The sequence below is a fragment of the Nothobranchius furzeri genome, chromosome 1, assembly GCF_043380555.1.
Source record: "Nothobranchius furzeri strain GRZ-AD chromosome 1, NfurGRZ-RIMD1, whole genome shotgun sequence".
NCBI lineage: Eukaryota > Metazoa > Chordata > Actinopteri > Cyprinodontiformes > Nothobranchiidae > Nothobranchius > Nothobranchius furzeri.
Window position 1 is genome coordinate 61,756,952 of NC_091741.1, and position 21,122 is coordinate 61,778,073.

The following is a 21,122-nucleotide window of genomic DNA, read 5'->3' on the forward strand; positions in this document are numbered from 1 at the left end:
CATCGGAGCAGGTTCAGGCTGATTTCTGAAGCTTGGTTTATGCCTCATCGGTGCAAGTGCGGAGTCGCGCACTTTAGCTGACTTGAAAGTTTAACTAGGTTTGAATTTTTCTGATGGCACACATTAGTTCAAACAAGCTAATGTGTCAGAGTTTCTCTTTCAATGTGTGCGTCTCTCTCACAGAGCTGACCAGAGCATAAACTAGGATTTATAGCGGAGTTTTGGTGAGGGTTAGGGTTAGTGCAGCTAGCCTGCCTTGGTAATGCAGGGAAACTGTGTGCATTTTTTGTTATTTAACACATTTAAAAGCTATTTTTACCTTCAGATTTCCTCCTTGCATTTTTCTCTAGATAAAAATCTAAATTTAAATTTAAAAAATTTTTATTAAAAAAAAGACAATAATTGGAGAAAATATTAATAGCCTTAACTGTTTTTATTGTATGATTAAATTGTAAATATTAATTTGAATGATTTGTTGTACTAGATTAGAATCTAGACCATCTTTTCACTTAATCTACAGGATGGCTTGGCAGGCTAGTGTTGGACCTTTGAAGAAAATCGTGAATTGAACCGAAATTGCAATTTCTGCTAGAATAATTGCAATCCAGTCTTTTCCTAAAATCATTCAGCCCTATTTCAGAGTTGCTTCTTCTCTTCAGCCTCCAAGGCTGCAAGGGTGCCAGATTCAGAAAAAGTGATTTGTTTCGATACAGGGAAGCGATAAGTTTCTTCTCTTCCTTTCACTCTCTGTTGGTCCCAACTCCTCCCAAACAGCTGAATAATGGGGTTTAAACTTCTCTATACCATGTAGTATCATGTTAAGCTAATCTAGCATGTGGTAGCACATTCACAATCAAAACTGGCTGAAACATGTTGTGTCGATAATCATTTTTACGTTTAATCAATATAATAATTTTCTTTTGAATTATTATAATCATTCTTAGTCTAATTGTTTTCAGTTTAAAAAGTGTGTTGCTCAATCATTTCCATATGTCATGTGGAAGTATCATTCGAAAGTCTAAGGACCATTTTACAAATGATTTTTATTGCTTACTGTGTATGTTAATGATATTTGTTTTACAGGAAGTGGGCCTTGTGATACTTTGCACAAGTGTTGCAGAACAACAGAGACATTTATCCAGACATCGAGGATGCAGTAGACAGGCTGCTAAAATTACGGCCCAACTTGAGTAGAACTTGTGATAAAGTTAAAGTTCAGAGTAAAATAACAGGAAACGTATGTCTGAACTAGATACAACACAACTGAAATGTTCAAATACAGATTAGGGGAAGTGTCCTTATTTGGTGAATACTGAACTGTTGACCTTCTGTTGCTGAGCAGAAGAAAAAAGACGTTCTGTTGTTAGAAGTCTTGTCTGTTGCTAGTGAAATATGATAAATGTTGAAGCGTGTACGCTCACAAGTAGGACCACCCTCCACGTGAGAAGGAATTGTTAATGGCTAATTTTGTAATATGCAGCTGAGACAGCCCCAGTGCTTGAATTTTGTAAGCAAAATTTATTTAATGAAAGGCTTGGGGAGTAGCCCGCTGCCAGAGAGATGGCTGCCGGTGATCCTGGTAACAACTCTCTCCACGCGAAGCCTACCGAAGATCTTGTGTTGAGTGAAGTCATTGGGCTTTATTGTAGGTCTCTCTTCAGTCACCTCCAAGAACCAGGGACTGGACTGATGGAATAATTTCATCCACACCAATTGTGAAACTAAATAAGAATAAACTGTTCAACCAGAAGAAAAATCCCCACCATCACTCAACTTTATTTGTAAATCGCGCCTTACAGGCAAAAAGATGCCACTAAGGCGCTACACTGATAAGTAAAAAACATCAAACATTAAGTCCAAAAAATAAAAACATTGTATCACAAGATACATATAAAAATGCAGTGAGTACACAGATTGCTATAAGTAAAACAATAAAACTAGTTAGAAAGATTAAAAGACAGATCATAAAAGTAGGTTTTTAGCCTTGCCTTAAAAACCGCAACAGAGGTGGAGGCCCTTATGCTGAGAGGAAGCTCGTTCCAAAGCTTAAGACCTGCCACAGCAAAGGCCCTATCACCACGTGTCTTTAGGCGCGTTCTTGGGACCGAGAGGAACATGAGGTTCTCCGAGCGGAGTGACCATGCAGGGGTGTACGGTTGAAGCGGTGACACCAAATAAGGTGGGGCCAAACCATTTTAACATTTTAAAAACTAATAAGAGTGTTTTAAAACGAATCCTTACATCAATGGGCAGCCAATGAAGCGCATCCAGGACAGGAGTTATGTGGTCATACTTGCGCCTGCCCTCTAAAAATCTGGCAGCAGCATTCTGCACCATTTGCAACCTGGCTATTGAGCCCTTGCTCACGCCGAATAAAACAGGGCTGCAGTAGTCCAATCGCACTGTAATAAAAGCATGGACTACCGTCTCAAGATCATGACGTGACAAAAATGGTTTGATCTTTGCCAGCCGACAAAGGTGGAAAAACGAGGAGGAGATCACTCCATTGATGTGGGTATCAAAACTAAGGGCGCTATCCAGTTTAACACCAAGATTAGTCACCGATGTAGTCAGCTGGCCATTAAATGACCCACAGTCAGTTAGGGAAGAGTCACAATGTCTGCTTGGAGCAAACAATATAGCCTCTGTTTTGTGATCATTTAGGCTCAGAAATTTTTCATTCATCCAGGTCTTGATCTCCCTCAAACAGTTAGTAAGAATAGAAATAGAGACCACTTGACGTGTTCAGATGCAGGTACAGCTGACAATCGTCAGCATATAGGTGGAATTGAACTCCGTCCTTAAATTCGACGCACAAATCAACCAGGTTGTGCGATCGTGTTTTTTAACTTACGCCGACTAGCCAGAATTAAGCCCCTGCTGTCCAGAGTACATTTAGAGACTGTCACACATGCTTTTGTTCTTTCAAGGCTCGACTACTGAAATGCACTGTATGCCGGCCTTAGTCAGGGTGCAGTAGCACGCTTGCAGTTAGTTCAAAACTCAGCCGCTAGGTTCGTGACAGGCACTAGGCGCAGGGAACATATCACCCCTGTGTTGGCATCCCTTCATTGGCTGCCTGTACAATACAGGGCAAAATTCAAGGTCTTGGTACTGGCATACAAGGCACGGGACTGCTCCAGCATATCTTGGCAACCTTTTGCATAGGCATGCCCCCTCGTGGGCCCTTCGCTCAGCCGGCAGGGAGCTGTTGATCGTTCCTCGCACTAAGTGCAGGTCACGGGGGGACCGTGCGTTCTCTGTGTTGGCACCTGCACTTTGGAACCAGTTGCCTTTGGTGATGCATCAATCACCCTCATTGGGGGTTTTTAAGACTTGCCTTAAAGGAGACATAACATGAAAAACCCACTTTTTTATCCCTTAACACAGTGTGTTTCACATTTTAAGTGTCTAAGTGAGCAAAAAGGCTTATATTATTCACTGGAGTTGCTATTTAGATATTTAATAATTAAGTTTTGGGCATATTTGTCCACCCGTTCAGTTTTTACATTATCTATTACATCAGTAATTAATTTAGTCAGGATAACTACCAAATATGGTAATGGCCCTCGGCTAAACACAGAGCCAATCCGCCATTTTTTCTTCTCGCTAAGATTTTTTGTAGTCCTATTGGAAAAATGCAGAATGTCTGGTTATTTTAGCCACACACAGCTCAAAACTGTTCCTCGTTTTAAGGAAGGGTGGTGTGGCAGTATTTAAACCCAGGAGCTGATGACACTACTGCTAAAAAAACACAGAAGAAAAAGTAGTGTGTTTGTGTTTGTGTGTGTGTGTGTGCGCGCGCGCGTGCGCGTGGTTCGTTCGTTCGTGTCTCCAGGCTAGTAAGTACTGAGGGCTTCATCTATCTAAAAGGAGTCATTTGCATCTGAATGTGGCAGCACCGGGACACAGCAGCAGAGCGGTAAGCTTCATATCACTCTAAAATGTCGACAAACTTTACTTTAGATTTACGGGCATTAGCAGCACTAAAGCGTTAGCATCCGGCTTGCTATCGCTAGCACAGTATGCTAGTAAAGTTAGCACCCAGATTAATGTGGATTTGGCTGATTTTCATGGAATAAAATGTGATTTCTGATCAACGCCTTCTTTTACACCAGATGATAACCTCCCACTGATTGTAACAGCAGAGAGTCTGTGTGTTATTCTACGTGAGTGTGATGTAATCTTAGCATCCAGTAAATAAAGTCCCATATCAGCTAAAATGCAGCGTGACAAAGTCATTAAAGTGCGTCAACACAGTGGATTTAATAGTTTTAAAGAACAATCTCTGAGTGGAGTGAGGTTAGTTTTTTGTCTCACTGCAGATATAAAAACCAACTTTATCAGTCAGACGCAGCAAAGCTCACCGTCTGTATGAGCGTGAGCGTCGGAAAGTTGATAAAATCGGCTGTAAAATAATTAAAACAAAAGTAAAAAAGCTACTTTGCTTTTTAGAGTCAACATCCAGAAGACTGGAGCCGTGTTTCACTGACAGGCTGTCAGACTAACGCCCTGATGAGCTCAGCTGGGACAAACTGGTCTGATGTTTAGGTAAGTGAAGATCTGCTTCTCCAAGTCCTTGAGATGCTAGTAAAAAATAATTTAGCCAGCTTGCTAATGTTACTTTTCTTCTCCTCTAAGGAACACAGAACGCTCAGATGTTGGAGCTCACGTCACCTACTGAGGAAGGAGACCCACCAGTAAAGAGACGGTCTGGACCAGACCAAAGTGAGTGATGACACACCTCAGCCACCCTCTTCATTAAGAACACCTCACCCCCTGAATCACTCCGTCTGATGACAGCAGAGTGATTTATTTGATGTTTTACTTGTTTAATCTGTTTAGAAATTATTGAATTACATTATTTTCTGTAATCGACCATCTGATCTGGATGTGTGCAGAATAACTTTCCCCAAATTCAGCAGCAGCTGGCCTACAAAAACAGCTGCAGCATGTAGTAAGTCTGTCTGCACTGCTCTCTAATGAGCTTCCTTTCATAAGGAATCATTTGTATAATTTTAGTGTCACTATTTTATTACATTTGTAAGAATATGAAGTCACTGCAGCAAAGTGAACTTGTGAACAAACACAAACGTGACTATAAACATGAAAGCTAAAGAAACAACTTTCCTAAAGCTGCTTGTAAACAAAATATGTCACTAATGTTATTGTCTATCATTGCAGAATATGACGATGACATCATGGAACTGGTCTTTGGAAAAGTTTTCCCTGAACCAACTCCATTTCTAGATGAGGTAGAGAAGATCTGCATCTCACCAACTCTCTAGTCTCAGTATTCAGACAACGGAGGTCTCCCACTGTTATCCAGGACCAGTTTGAAGCCCACATACTGCCCCTCCCTCATCATCAGGAAACATCAATCCGTATCCTGAGGACAACAGAAGACGGCAGGAGGACAGGAACTCTGAGACCTAGATACCACCAGCACCGAGACACAAAGCACCTGTGTGCACAACGCCTGTTTAACTACTAAAGCCTGTTTATTATATTGTTCTACTTATTTGCTGTGAGGTTAATACTTAGAAAATTTGTATATTAATGTAAACAATTTAAAAAAATCACTGATTGTATGTTTTCTTTTAGATGTAATGGTCCAAACTCCGCCTTGTAGACATTTATTGCATCCTGTAGGTAAATACACAGAACAGGCTCAGGTCCAGGATGACCCAGCATGCTCTTCTTCCATTCTGGCTGTTAGGGATTGTATCAATAACTCAATGCCTACTGATGTTTTCACCTAACGGTATTTATTTAGAATGCAGGTAAGATTTAACTATATTTGTTAGCAAAGCAGACTGATCTTGGGAATTTCACTGCAGCACTGATGTCCACCTCTCTGTACACATTAGAGAGAATTACCACTTTACAGCTAAACACATTTAATAAAGATATAGGCTACGCATTGCAGACAATAAAAACAAAGTTGTAAGCATTAGAATTATAATGATCACATTAAAGAACATTTGGAGGAATGTTCTTTATTTTTGATTAGAATCTCAAATCTTAAAATTTAAATGTAACTGCTTTTTATCCATTTTCAGCCATTAAGACACCCAAAATTAAAATAAGACTACTTATAAAATTATTTATAATTATATGTATGTATATATATAGATAGAGATCTTAATAAAATGTATTCTTTTAATGGTGTTTTAATGAGCTGTATCATTTTTTAAAACATTTTTTATAGAAATAAATAAGCAAGCAGCATTCCTTGTGTGTGTGTGCGCGCGCGCGCACGTGCCTGCTAGCTTGTCCCTCCGTCGGCCGTGACGGGTGTGTGTGAGTGACTACAGACAAATGCATGAGAGAGTTAGCAGCCTTGGAACAGCTTGATGAACTACTCTCCCCACATGTTTTAAAAATGCTAATATGCTATGCTAAATCTGCTATGCTAAATAATGATTTCTCTATAGAACTACAAAGTCCGACTGGGGGAGGAGAGTACAGGTCTGCACTATGGAGGGGGGGCGGAGTTTACAGCTCCTCCTCCAGTTTAAAGAGACAGTACTTAAAAACGGCTCGTTCTCAAGACTCTCCTCAGAACAGGGGTAGATGAGGGTCTGTAGAGCAACAATAATGAGGAAATCAGACCAAAGAACTGCAGTTCCACTGTATTTAGACCCCAACTGAAGGATTTAGATGTAAAAAGGAATAACTTAAAAGCATGTTATGTCTCCTTTAAGACCCATTTTTGTCAAGGCTTTTCAGGATTAGCAAATTCTACCCGGTTTCGATGCCCCAGCCTCTTAATCTTTTTCTGGATTTTATTTTTTGCTTTTACTCTCCTCTTTTAATTGATTTTATGCTGGTTTTACGATTGTTATATTTTATTCTGATGGTTTTATGTTTTTATTGTGTTGTGTTCAGCACCTTGGGCGTCTGCATTGGTCGCAGAAGGGGCTTTATAAATAAATGAAATGAAATGAAATTTCTTCTTCTGCGATCATCCAGTAAACATATCTGATAGCGGCACTCTTTCGCCATAGTGGCACGAAATATATTGCACCCAGCGCAGCAGAAGGACTTCAAGTAGTTAACGGACAAAACTATTTTACCCGGTTACAACTAGGGGTTGACTGATTTATCAGTCAGCCGATTAATTGGGCTGATATTTGGCATTTTTTCATCATCGGCCGATAAGCCTCTATAGCAGAGCCAATTTAAAGTCAGGCAGCTTTGCGGGCATCTCGCTGCTGCTGGAAGCCAGTGAAAGACCACAATCCAAAACACTGGGAGTATTTACCTCAGAGTAAAAGGTAAAGATTCTCTTTAGCGTTTCAAAATAGTTACAAAATTAACAGCAATTAACCACTTAACTATGTACATCCCTAGTTTCTGCACATACCTGTGGTTATCAACCATTTATCGCTATCGAGGTAAAATCCTCAATATATCGTGATATTGATTTAAGGCCATACTGCCCAGCCCTCGGCTGACATCTGAAATGTTTTTTTTTAGATCCAAAGAAGTTACTTATGGTTGTTAGTTGCTTAGTAATTGCAGCTTCGGTGGCTAGCAGTTAGTAACTTGCTTACAAATGTAATTTAACAAATATACAAATTCAAAAAATGAAAAGCTCTTCATATATTTATATTGAAACTTATAAGTATAAAATATGACGTTATCTCTTGTGTCACGTTATCAAGACATCACCTTTCAAGGGCCTTGGCATTGAGAAACACCCTTATAATTTAAGCCTAAGTACTTGAATTGTCCAGTATATAGCTCATTACATCACTTTACGTCATTACAACCAGCGCAATTTACGTTCCAGTAACTTAATCTCTCTGATTGTGAGATCACACCTTTGGCCCCTCATTCCAGTTTGCTGCTCCCAACGATGAGCTGCAAAGATCATTAAAGCTCATTCCATTATCTACCTTCAATAATTCATTGCAATCAATATCAATATGCCTAATCCTAAATAATAATTTAAAAAATTTTAGGCCTTTAGGTTTTTAGGCCCTATAAGTTTCCCAACCATACTAAACGCATTGCGGGATTCAATGCCATAAATCAGTTTGACAATAATTAGTGTGAACTTTTCCACACTAACCTGAATATTTTTAACACGAATGTTAACTAAGTCGGTCCTAACTCATACATGCTTTTCAAAGCTGAGTGAACGCATTCAGCCTATTTTACAGTAAATAAAAACATATTTACCTCTGCAGGGATAACTGACATATTCCGCTGATGAGGAAGGCTTTACACAGGTGTAACCTTCTACATGTCCCGGGACAGTCCTTGTGTCTGCACAGCCTCAAGCTGGTCCTGGCCACCACTTTCTGTTTACCGTTTACAAGAGAAATGACAAACTTCTCCTGGTTAGAAATAACGTCATTGCTGGACTTGCCCGGAAATAGATTGAACATCAGCTCTTCTGCATCGACGGATCCTTGACTGGCGCAGATATACTTGAATATTTCAGACTCCATTGCTCCCACGGCCTTTCCTTCCACCAGAAAACAACAAGCTGTTGACGTCGAGTAACAGCCTGGTTTACACCACACCAGTCATTTCTGAGGTTTGGAAACCGAAACTTAACAGCTCGATATGTTATTACTCTGTTGTACACATGAGGGCGACATCCTCCTGCTGGGGGAAATTTTCCGCCTTTTTACATAATCAATCTGATATTTCAAAGGTCAAATCAGTATCATTCATAAATGTCGACATGCTAAACAAAACCCATTGTTCTCTACATTGGAAAATGGGGTCAAACAGTCTTTTAAAACTAGAGTCGAAGTCATTAAGACTTTTAATCAGTTTTCTCTTAAGTTTTTAAAAATGATTAAAAATACATTGAAAAATGGGAAAAGTAAAAATTGTTAACAAAATGTGAGGAAAGAGAAAAAGAAAATTAATAGGAAAAAGGTAATCAGTGGATCCCAGGAAAAGCAGAATTGGTAGAAAGAGCTGAATGAGAAGGTATGCAGAATCAATAAGAATCAGAAGCCAGCTTGAGCACAGGGGCGGAGCTTGATATGTGCAACATGTGCGGCCGAACAGGGGGGCAGTCTGCAGGGGGCGGCATTTAATTTCCTTTCTTTTTCTAAAAAAATTTTTTTAGCATCAACCAATACATGAACAAAACATAGAAATCGCATGTTCTTAATAATAATAGTGATGATAATAATATTTCTGTAATAAAAGCACAACAAAGTGTAACCCATATCAACTACTCCCTGTCACATGACCCACGTCAGCTGATGTGAGGTCCCTCTCCTGATTGGCTCCTTCCACGTCGCGGCAACCGTGAAAGCTGCTCCTGCCGTGGCTGTAAGCTTGTTGCTTGTAGAACGGCGTTGGAAAACAAAGCGTTTTTCTCCCCTCAATTCATTTATACTCTCATTTTACCTCAGCGGTAAGTGTTCTTAACGGGGCGTCACAGGGGGATCTCGCACAGGGCGCCATTTAGGCCAGCTCCGCCTCTGAGTGAACAGATGAGTTTTCAGCTGCTTTTTAAAGGAGACCACTGAGTCCACTGATCTCAGGCTCAGGGAGAGAGGTCCAGAGTCTGGGGGCCACAGCAGCAAATGATCTGTCACCTTTGGTCTTTAGCCTGGTGCGCTATAGGCTTTGGTCACTGGATCTCAGGGATCTGCTGGGGGCGTAGGGACTGAGAATGTCGCGTTGATCGTGCTGTGATGACCCCAAAACTATGGAACCACCTACCTGGTGATGTGAAGCAATCTACCTTCACTTGGAGTTTTGTGGAGGTCACAGTCATTCAAGTGCCTTGCTGGAATTATAATTGATATTGATAAATGATCCACACTTGTTTAGCGCTTTTCAGAGTTAGGACTCCAAAGCACTTTACACTACAGTGTATCATTCATCCACTCACACACACACTGATGGTGATGAGCTACTATGTAGCCGCAGCTGCCCTGGGCCGCACTGACGGGGGCGAGGCTGCCGAGCACAGGCGCCACCGGTCCCTCCGACCACCACCAGCAGACAAGGTGGGTTAAGTGTCGCGCCCAAGGACACAACCAAGAGAGTTGCAGTTAAGCGTGAGGAGATGAAGGTGTGGAGAACAATCTCAAGTTCAGAGCAGGACAGAATTGGAAACAATCTTTAAATATTTTATTGCAGTAAACACACTAATGTTCCATCACATCAAGGCTAACGTGTAAAATCCAGACTCAACACAGCTTCCTTGCATGTTAACTGTTACGCACAAATGTAAATGTGTTAAGTTCTAATATTGTCTGCAAAATTAAAATATATACAATCAATAGTAAAGTGCCTACATCAAATAAATGTATTTTCTTCATTTAAATATGGCTACTAAGCACTATGACAAGTCAGATTAGGCATGAATATCATTCCAATAAAAACTAAGAAATTATCCTAAAATGAACTAAATTACACTTAGATCAAGACTTGATGAGATGGGATTTTAATACAGGCCTTTATTCTAGTGTAGGAGCCACCGAACACACCCGCTGTCCTGTCTGACCTTATTCTTTAGTTCAGACACCCACAAGCTGCTGATCAGCTGACCTGGCGGGACAAACGCTCAGAGAGGCTCTAATAGCTACATGTTAGCTGTGCAGCAGTGTTTGGTTCTCTAGACAACAGCATTACATTCATGTAGCCATTTGGTGAGTGGATTATCCCTCAAACTGCTGCTTTACTTTGGTCTTTAGCAGGAAAGGGAGCAGTAATGAGCAAATTTGTGTCAGATTTTGTTTTTCATATTCAATTAAAGATATTAAAGAAAACCTGAAAATAATTTACCAGCAAAACTTTAACTAAAATCAACACGTCCAGCTTTGATTGGATATTTACTGTTTAGCTCCACAACCCAGACCGGCATGCTGTTAACCCTAACCCTTCTGCTTAAGAACGACATGCTGAGTTGCTAATGAAACAATATCACCCAAGATTTATCTCCCGTCTTTTGTTTGAAATACTCCACAGACGAGTCTCAGGGGTCTGATGGAGGTCTAGTTGATGCAGTCCATCAAGTGGATGTTCAGGGAGTCCATGTCTGGGAAGGTCTGGCTGCACTTGGGACAGAGGAATTCCGGAATGCTCCCCTGTTGCTGCCAGTCGGCACCTGTGAGCGACAAACGCGGGTCACATGATCAGCCCGTTTAATTTTAGCTACACCGGACAAGCCGTGCCCACTTCCCAGGCTGCGTTTCATATCTAAACAGTTCAAGTAAAAAGTCAAATTCCTGGCAAGAAATCTTGCTTCGTTTCTCCAACAGACCATGGAGTCCGCCAAGACGTTAGCACTATTTCACCTTTTCTCTGGTAAGAGGGATTAAACTTCTAAAGAACGATGCTGAAGCAGAAGAACAGAACTTTTGGTCATGCATGATCGTTTTTAGATGAAAGGTCACTTAACTCTTTACCCCATCATGGATTTTACCCCAGAGTTCCACATTTATTTTTTATCTAACAGCTTCTTGTTTGAGTTTGTCAGTCTGGGATGACATGCAGAGCTAATTAGGATCAGGATAAACAGAATGTACTTTTAGCTGCAGCTCCATGAGGAATTCCTCCTGACGTTCCAAGTCTCTGCTTCATTTCACCGAGCGACCGCCTGCAGGAGCAACAGAAGAATAGAGCAGGTATTATAAAACCATGTTACCAAGCAGATCACAGCATCATTTTTCTGTGATATGCTGTTGTTTAAGTTAATGCCTCAGATGTTTCAAGTAGCAAAAGTCTCTGTTGTGGCTTTTATTTAAATCAGAAGAATCCAAATTACCCTGCAGCAAAAACAAAATCAGTTGTGATGTTGGAAACAGCAGAACTCCATACCGGCCCAGTGAGTCCATCTCCTCCTGCAGCTGGCTGTTCTGCTTCTTCATAAACTCCAGCTGAGCAGCCAGACGCTGCTTCTCCTCGTGGAGCTTCTCCCTCGCTGCTCGCTCTGCGTAGAAGTCCGAGGAGTAAACCTCGGCCTGAAGAAACCAGCAGCATGATCGTTAAAACTCCTGAAACTGTCACCACGGGGGTTGTCAGCTTTTGCTCAGATTTATTTTCAGAATTCCTTCCAGTCTGACCTGAGCCTGGAAGACAGAGATGGTCTCCAGATCCTTCTCCTTTGAGAACATCTCCTGCTTCATCTCATCAATCTTGCTCTGTTTAACAGCCAAAGCTTCTTCTGCAGCCGTCAGCCGCTCCTGCAGATCATCTGCCAACTCCTTCTCCACCAGCCGGGACTGCAGAACGGGACAGGAGAACCAAACGTGACAACTTTCTAACTCTTAGTGGAACCCAGCTGGTATAAATAAACCAACATCCTCATGTTGCCTCAGAAACCCACCTCTCTTTTCTTCTTCTCCTCTTTGAGTTCGTTGTAGTCCTCAAACAGCTTGGTGTAGGCGTCCTTCAGCTGAGCCAGGTTGTTTCTGCAACAAATGAAGAAGAGATCTGAATCTCATTCTAATGGCAGATTAGACTGGACAAGTCTGTAGATCTGTGAGTCCTCTGACCTCTCCTCACCACCCTCCCTCTGCTCCAGCTGACTCGGAGTCTGCTCGCTGACCAGATGCAGCTTCAGACGGTCCTTCTCTGATGGCACAACCTGCTTCTCCACCAGCTGAGCCTTCAGGGACGCCACTTCCTGCTCCAGATCCCGACATCTGCACAAAGCAAACAGCAGGTCGTTGTAGATTCTGTATGTCCTTAAATGCAACATTTCAGTTGTAGCTTTATTCAGGTTCATTCAACCTTCTTGTCTTTGATAGAAATACTCATTTGTCCATCTGTTGGTAGTTATGTCTCCGTCCGGTCTTGCTCGGAACACAGGGAGCTCGTATAGCGGGTCCCGTATTGCCGCTGACTTTAGGTTTAACATCAGTTTAGTGCCATCACAGTTGCTAGGCAACAGGACACACGCAGAGGTATGGGTGGTCCAATTTCAGAGACGTTCAAGTCCGGTCTTCCTGGTCTACGGTGGATCTGGTGTTGGTACCTACACCAGCCTATGTGGAACGGGTAGGTCGGGTCCTTCAGAGGGCTTGCCGCCCCTGAATTTGAACACAGCTGCTTGTGATGCTGGCTAAAGTGCAGCAAAGTTACATTTCTGTGTGGGAACTCTGTAACACCTCTATCCCTACCGTGCTGACATTTTTTATTTCAATACATGTACTGTTAAACCCCAAGGTCAGTGTTTTGTGTCTGAGAGCAGGTCCAACCTGTCCTGCAGGTTCTTCTTCATGCCTTCAGCTTCCTCCAGCTTGCAATGAGCCTGCTGCAGATCCTTGAAGAGCATCCTCACCTGAGACTTCAGATTCTCCACCTCAGACGCTGCCTGAAAAGGTCCACAGTCACACACGAGGTTCATAAACAAAAGATAAAAGCAGAAAGTTACAAGAAACCTCCAACTCCAGCTCAGACTCCTCCTCGCTCTCCGTTTGGGTCGTTTCCTCTACTTCACATCCGCTTTCCTCCAGCTCCTTGGTTCTAAAGGAAAAAGGGGTAAATCAGGTCAGATACCATCAGAGTAAATTAAAGTTTCATGCAGCAGGAAGCAATAAAAATGATCAAAGTACACCGCCCAGCAGTTGTTGTCATCTTTGTCATCTTGGAGTATGCCCACGCCATCAGGGAAGAAAACATCCATTGATGGAATAACCTGGTCATTCAGTATATTCAGGTAGTCAGCTGACCTCATTCTTGGAGCACATCCTGTTGCTGAACCTAGACCTGACCAACTGCAGCAGCCCCAGATCATAACACTGCCCCCACAGGCTTGTACAGTCGGCACTAGGCATAATGCGTGCATCACTTCATCTGCCTCTCTTCTTACCCTGATGCACCCATCACCCTGGAACAGGGTCCATCTGGACTTCAATAATGCGTAGGACAGTTCCAAACCCAATTTTAGCCGTTTCTGCACTCTCCTTAGATGCTTCCTCTGCTTAATGCCAATGATCTGACCCTTCTCACACTAACATATTTTCCACAACAACCAGATGTGTCTTTCCATATGGTTGTTTAAGAAATGAGAAGCAACTCATTGCACCAGTTTCACTAAATGAAAGATAATCATCCATGCAGTAATGATCTAATAGGAGGCTCATACCTATTTGCTTAGTTAAATCCAGGTAGTGACTTCTTTTTTGGCCGGGCAGTGTCCACCTCATAATTATCAGTAAATTAATAAATAACAGGAACACACGATGGACATGTAATGAGCAGATATTACAGCATGTCACATTTAAAAACACCATCACAAGATTAAGATGTTAACAGGAAGTATTTTGACTCAGTGTGTTTGTGAAACATCATTGTAATGTTCACATTTTTATCAACAAAATGACCAGAAATTACATTTCATTTGCAGACACAAACACACAATCTCCCTGCCTTGCTGGTTTTGGCAAATTCTGCTCCTTCCCCTTGGGCTGTTTGCCCTGCTCTACCTACACATGATGGCTGTATTGAAAGCTGGAAGTCAATAACTGTGGCGGTGCGTGCACGGCTGCGAGGGAGAGGGAAGACGCGTTACAAGCTGCAACAGCGGCAGAGGCAGCAGCAATGGAGCGAGAAGATACAGCTGCTGCCCGTTCTACATATATTCATATGACACAGAGGGCTCTCAATAGCCTGAGAGAGATGCTGCCTACAGGAAGCAGAAGGAACGGTAAATAAAACGTACAGATGGTTGAAAGCAAGTGTGGTGTTTTCGTGTTCAAGACCCCGAAGTAGCTGTCGACTATCTCCCTCTCCCCTGCAGACATTCGCACACCGCCATAATGACACAATGCTTTGTTGATGCATATAGGCTACTCTAGCTGTTGTACTCGAAACTGCTTATTACTAAGAAGTCAAATGGTTTTACACAATGTACCTTACATCTTTTCACCTTCTCAGTGGCCTGGTGGTAGAGTGTCCACCCTGGGACTGGGAGACCGGGGTTCAAATCCCAGTTGGGCCATACCAAAGACTTTAAAAATAGGACTCAATGCCTTCCTGCTTGATACTCAGCTTTGAAGGGGTTGGATTGGGGGTTAAATCACCAATTAGTTCCCGAGCGCGGCCACTGCTACAGCTCACCACTCCCCATGGGGATGGGTCTAATGCGGAGAGGAGTTTAACCAGTGTGTGATGATGACTATGGGACTTTAACTTTAAACTGTGAGTCCGCTCACCACATGACTCACCAAATCACGTGTTGAAAGACCACAGGTTAAGCGTATAGCTGACCTAAAGCAGGGTAGTTCTTGCTCTGTCTAGTTTCTAATTCCATTTTTAGCTTTTTTTATAACACAGAAAAGTTTTTTTTATTACCTTGCTCTGAGGAAGTTTTGCAGTCGGCAAACAAAACTGTCAGCAAGGTAAAAAAAACTTTTCTGTGTTATAAAAAAAAACTGAAACTGGAATTAGCTCACGATTCTCGTTTTGGTCTAAGAAATACTCTGGATCTCTTTTTCTAATATCCAATAACAAAGCTAAAGTAGTGTGTGGCTATATGTCTTGTTCATCGTGTGTTTCTGGTTTGGACAATGCCTATTTCTGCATTATTAATGGTATCTCAGCATGCCCACTAGGTGTGACTGAAATGTGCACACACCAAACATGGAGATACAGAGATGCGCCATATTCCAAGCTCACTTCATTGTTGATAATTCTGGAATTTGCAACAAAAAAGGGGCGTATCCATGATTTTGTGCATATGTGCTTCATGCATAGGTTCTGATACTACTCCATTTAACTTAAAATGTACAAAAACACAAAACAGAGTTCAATGATGTCAATAATTATCAATCCAAACCGAAACCATGTAGACCCCCATGCCCACCATAACCTTCCCCTGCAGGGAGCCCTGATTACCTGGATTGGTTCTGGAGCTCACGGGTCTCATTATCAGACAGGTGGGTGCACTGCCCTCCTTCCTGGACCTGACATCTGTTCGGCATCTTGATGTGAGCTTTATCACTTTGATCTGAAAAAATAAAACATCAATCATAAACAAGAATTTTTAAGGCACCAGAAAAAAACGTATGTTGAATTATAACTATAATTCACAACTCAACCAGTGTCCTCTGTCGAAGTACTTGCATGTCTTGTTTTATCTGAACTACATAAAGCTCCCTCTAGTGGTAAGAAGAAAAAAAACGGTAAAGACTGTTTAAAGCTTAGTAGGTGAATAGGTTTATGCCACGAACCCCCATTTTGACACTTCCTGACTTTTTAGCCAGGTGAATCACTTCCAGGTTGCAGTACTTTTTGTATTCTCTGTTGCATTTTTTAATCTGTCATTGCAGGACCTGCCAAGGATAACAGTCAACAGGATAACCCAGGACATTAGTATACCACGACTAAGACTAATCTTTAGTATTACAATAATTATGAAGGACAGACAAACTCCTACTTTGGCGCGCTAGATGATGATACATGCTAGCTCTTCACCGGCCACAATTACCACAGGGCTGAAGCAACACCAACAATGTTATCAGATAGGTTAAAATCAGGAGTCTTTGTTGTTTCTTAAATGCCAACTCTGTTAACATTAGCGTTGCTTAAAAAGATGACTGACTGAAGAAACACTTCAGAAAGGACAAAAATACAACTCCTGTTTAGTCACCCTGCCCTTGTAGAACTCTTCAGCCTCACACAACAGAAACACCCGGACAGCCTAGTGTGTTCTGAGGTGTTTGTTGGTATAAAACATTAGAGAACCACTGATTCAGAGCAAACCACCATCCCTTGATGAGCATGAAACTGGTTCATTTACCATTGATATGCTTTAGTCTTTGTCTGCTGCTCTGCTCATCTCCATCATTGCTTCCAGCAGCGGAGATATCGTTGTTGGAACGGGCTCTAGGGAGCCGATGATGGTAGATGCCTCTTCCTCTGAATGCTAAGGACTGATTCCAGTTAGTTAAGCGATGTCTATTTGGAGCATAGTTCCTTCTCGCATCAGTGTAGAATGAATTAGGATCTCGCTGCTGACTGGTGTTATTTGGTCTATCTTCTTTGGACCGATTAAAGAAATCAACATGGGTATGGATTTCGCCAATGGAGGAGGTTCTTTGCTGTTGCAGGAGGCTCCCATGATATGTCCAGTTTCCTCTGTTGCTTCTATACTCCCTATTGCCCCTGCTGGCACCCCTCCCACTCCCTGGGTACCAGTGTCTCTGTTCTACACCATCGTGGCTTTGTGCACGACTGCCAGAGTTCCTTAAGGCTGCTTTATTTGCATACACAGCCTTTAAGGAGCAGAAGATGCTGTCAGGCACCCCTTTATCGTACAGGGTTTTTAATGGTTGGGGATCATAAAAGTCATGGCTTCTGATGCAGCTGCAGTCCAAATTCAGGTACCTCTCACAGATGTGAAGTCTTGCACAAGAAATCCCACTCTGACAGCGGCCAAACTCACCATCACCGTTGTTATAATCATGACAAATCTAGGAAAGTAAAGCGTGAAACAACTACAATTAAGTGCATGTTTTTTTTCTACTTCTGTGATATAATGATGTGTGTGTGTGTGTGTGCTGTCAGACTTACAGAAGGTAGGAGTGTGTGTTCACTCTGCAGCAGCAGCGTGCACAACTCCACCCTGTCCAAACACTCCAGCTCATGTTCCTTCAGTAACCTTTGGTTGTTGTGGGAGTTCAAATCATGTGAGAAACGGCAGGTTCTCCTGTGGTCACAGAGATTTGTAATGAATTAATTCACATTTAACTGCACAGCTGAAAATAATAAATATACATATTTAATTTCACTAATAATAAGCAGGGAAGATTCCAAATGTGTTTGCGCTCAATTGAGACTAATAACACCGGAGATTGTCATAGAGGTGTTTTACTTTATATGGTAGTGTCACGACAGCTCGTGGGAGAAGGCTAGAGCTTGATGTGTAAAAATGGTAGAACTCCCTTCCCCGAGGGCCGGTATCCAGCGTGTTTTAGTTGTTTCCCCGCTCCAACACACCTGATTTTAATCAGCTGGTGTTAAGGGCTTCTGCTGAACAAGTGAATCAACTGTGTAGCTACTGTTTGCTACCTGTAACACCCACAGGGGCGCCACCAGGGATTTTTGAGCCCCGTGAAAAAATATAACACTGGGTCCTATCAGCAAAAGCCACAGGCAAGGGTGTCAGTTTGTTTTTAAGCTGCTGGGGATGATACCAATAAACTTGAGTGTTGCTTGAAGAGGTGCATTGGGGGATAGGGGGCATTGTGAGGAGGAGACACCAACTGACATGTCAGCTGCTGAGTCTGGTGGGGACAACCCGTTTAGTATATTTAGCAGAAACATGGTTAATCTCACTGTGGACATCAAACATGTTGATTTGAACAACTCAAAAACTAGACCCGCCTTCTGGAGAATGGTTTAAATACATATGTTCAAAAATGGCTGTCATAGAGGTGTTTTACGACAGTGTCTTGCGGTGGTACGGTGTCACGATACTTCACAGCAGTTTACGGCAGTTCATAGGAGAATGCGCGTGTTGTGAAAACTCCCAATAAAACTCCAGCTGGTTCAGAAGAAAAACGTTCATTATTTCTTATAATTCAGCACAGAGACGAGACCCAGAAAAAATGTGTTTCGTGTATTTTAATCGCATAAAAGTCTTTATTTTAAAACTGTCACGTTTCCGTGAATGTGCCATTTCCAAACCAGGAACGGACCGTGAACGCGTCATGGAAGTAAGGCTCATTCACGTCATATTAAACAGAAGATTCATGTGATGACGTGTTAGTGCCACAGAGAAGCGAAAATTATCAAGTTTCCCCCAAAAGGTCAAAAACGCGCATTTGATTAGGATTGTTGATCAAGACCAGTCTTTTGGCTACTTCTACAGCGGAAGTTATATAACTTCCGCCAACCCTTCACATTAAGTGTCTCAAACATACCTCAAAACATCTGAAGACGATAAAAATCACATTTTTTACGGTGACTAATTTTAATTAACTAAATTTCTTAAACAAATGCGGTTAGACAATAACGTAAAAAGTGGTTTTACAAATAATTTTCAAAACAGCTCATAGCTTGTTACAGTAAACAAACACATTTACCCCTGTTGGAGGAACTGACATGTTCCGCTGAAGAGGTAGTTTTTACACAGGTGTAACCCTCCACATGGCCCGGGACATTCCTTGTTCCTGCACAGCCTCAAGCTGGTCCTGGCCACCACTTTCTGTTTACCGTTTACAGAATACAACACAAACTTCTTCTGGTTGCTGATGACCTCGTTCGTGGACTCACACGGGAACAGATTAAACCTCAACTCTTCTGCATCGACTGCTCCTTGATTAGCGCAGATAAACTTTAATATATCAGACTCCATCGCTTCCAGGGCCGCTCTCTTCCACCTGTAAACAACAAGCTGTCGATGATTAGCAGCTCGGATCCGGTGAAAGGAAGAAGGAATGCGTCAGCTCTGCATTGGAAACTGAAACTTATCTTTAGTAATACCGACCTTGTCCACACAGAGGCGACATTGTAAAGTAGCAGTTTTTGTGTGTCCCAGCTACTTCCAATAGGTGATGTACTTGTGTTAGAACAGGCCACGGCCACCACAGATTATTATTTAGTGTTTATTAACCTGACCTTCAGCAGGTACAGTAGGCTCGTGTGGTAAAATCAAAGTTAATGTTAATTATTGTATAATAATAATAATAATAATAATAATAATAATAATAATAATAATGTTAATTAATGCCTGCTGCATTTCTGCTTTATCTTTGTTCATGGAAGTGGTAGAGATGTTGTACTCAAGAGTAGTGATACTTTGTAACAATATTACTCAAAGAAAAGAAAAAAAAACTTCTAGGAGTACATTTTTAAAGTTACATGAGAAAATGTAAATGGCCTGTATTTGTATAGCGCCTTCTACAACCCCCCAAGGCGCATCACAACACAATCAGTCATCCACCCATTCACACACTGGTGAGGATGAGCTGCGATGTAACCACAGCTGCCCTGGGGCGCACTGACAAAGGTGATTTATATTCCCTCTGGAACTATTCTTTCCGTAATATAATGTACAGTTAGAGCTTTTATTTTAAATCATACAAATCACACAAAAGAAAATAAATGTTTTTGCCATAGTTACAAAAATAATGCACAGCAATAACACTGGCCCTACAACTTCTCCATACATCCACTAATACTGGATCCTCTAACCTAACATTTATGACTTAGATTTAAATTCTGTTTTTGTTTTAAGATGAAAAAATGAGTTGCTGCAACATCTCTGTCTATTCTGGATTATGGAGACCTTTTGTAAATGAACGCCTCAGCATAGTGTCTTGTTAGATTGACGTGGTTTATCGTGCCTCGCTGAGGTTTATTACTAACTGTAGACCACTGACCCATCTTTGTGAATTGTATTCTCCAGTAAGATGGCCTTCTTTGTCCACCAGGAGGTTGGGACATTGGTACACCTTCATTTCTAAGGCCATGCTTGGATTACTACCCACATCAGTAACTTCATCTCACGAAGAAGTGTAACTTCTCTTAGTCTGCATGTGTTCCATTTGCTCCCACCGAACTGCACAAAAGGGCTTTCGTTCACTTTTGCTCCTTCTGCATGGAAAAGGCTGCAGGAAAACTGATAATTAACCGAGTTTATCTCCTTGAATACATTTAAAATCAGACTGAGAACCCTTGAGACGGATTCCCTGTGTTGTAAGTGCCTCCCAGGCACGTGCAGCGGGGGGGGGGGGGGGGGGGGCTTGAGCACCTGCCCCTTTTGTCCGAAGTGCCCAAAGTGCCCTTTTTCTGGTCGTTCGTCAGATTTTACCCTACAAAACTGTTATACTGTGAAACACATCGGGCACTAGGACCATGCGGAGGCAGCCGCCTCAAGCTGAAGCCTATTTTCTCTTAGACCCGCCTACAAGCTTACTGATTGGCTCTGCTGCATCATACTAACGTGTGATTGGTTGTCCCTGCTTTCGCTCTACCTTGTAGCCATGGGCACAACAGGCCGGTGTTTTACCTGCGGGCAGGAGTCTGCGTTCATCTACCTGTTAGTTTTTTTTCTGCCTGCTTCACGTCAGCTGGATGCATGGACGTAATTCGGGGTGGGTGGGGGGGGGGTGCATGTCCCCCCCACTTTTTCCAAAGTCAAAATTTGACTCCTGCACTTTTTACCACCCACAAACAACATT

General features: G+C 42.1%; 2 protein-coding genes and 1 long non-coding RNA gene across 6 annotated transcripts in view; 1 reads left to right on the forward strand and 2 right to left on the reverse strand.

The window, feature by feature from the left end:
* The window catches only part of syn3 (synapsin III), a 203,361-nt gene extending 194,798 nt beyond the window's left edge, over positions 1-8,563 (reverse strand). Inside the window, exon 1 of the mRNA XM_070549581.1 lies at positions 8,191-8,563. Within this exon, the coding sequence (XP_070405682.1) occupies positions 8,191-8,462 (272 nt within the window). The 5' untranslated portion in view covers positions 8,463-8,563. The remainder of the gene's footprint in view (positions 1-8,190) is intronic.
* Positions 3,814-5,416, forward strand: LOC139068912 (uncharacterized). The gene is made up of 4 exons (XR_011520161.1): positions 3,814-3,922; positions 4,456-4,551; positions 4,642-4,728; positions 5,185-5,416. It is a non-coding gene; the product is annotated as an uncharacterized lncRNA (long non-coding RNA).
* A 1,531-nt stretch (positions 8,564-10,094) lies between the features above and the next one.
* LOC107374900 (optineurin) lies at positions 10,095-19,399 on the reverse strand. 4 transcript variants are annotated; one of them, XM_015943188.3, is made up of 12 exons: positions 19,023-19,399; positions 17,509-17,644; positions 16,736-17,408; positions 15,832-15,943; positions 13,374-13,458; positions 13,191-13,306; positions 12,486-12,635; positions 12,317-12,401; positions 12,054-12,212; positions 11,809-11,951; positions 11,517-11,587; positions 10,095-11,095 (listed from the first exon to the last, which is right to left on the reverse strand). In XM_015943188.3, exons 1-12 carry the CDS (start codon positions 19,292-19,294, stop codon positions 10,983-10,985), a joined length of 2,115 nt encoding a protein of 704 aa, XP_015798674.2. In that variant the 5' UTR covers positions 19,295-19,399; the 3' UTR covers positions 10,095-10,982. The 4 variants fall into 4 exon arrangements, with proteins under 4 accessions (XP_015798674.2, XP_070405694.1, XP_070405692.1 ...); XM_070549593.1 differs by having other exon boundaries at positions 17,323-17,408; positions 19,042-19,210; XM_070549591.1 differs by having other exon boundaries at positions 19,042-19,210.
* Between the last annotated feature and the right edge of the window lie 1,723 nt (positions 19,400-21,122).

What these genes read in the sequence shown, in the direction of transcription:
- LOC107374900 (XM_015943188.3), bottom strand. Translation starts at nt 19,294, where the DNA reads ATGGAGTCTGATATATTAAAGTTTATCTGCGCTAATCAAGGAGCAGTC. An exon ending in TGTCAGTTCCTCCAACAGGG is followed by an intron (nt 17,645 to 19,022) that starts GTAAATGTGTTT and finishes CTGTGACCACAG; the next exon opens with GAGAACCTGCCGTTTCTCAC. An exon ending in AGGGAGGGTGGTGAGGAGAG is followed by an intron (nt 12,402 to 12,485) that starts GTCAGAGGACTC and finishes CATTTGTTGCAG; the next exon opens with AAACAACCTGGCTCAGCTGA.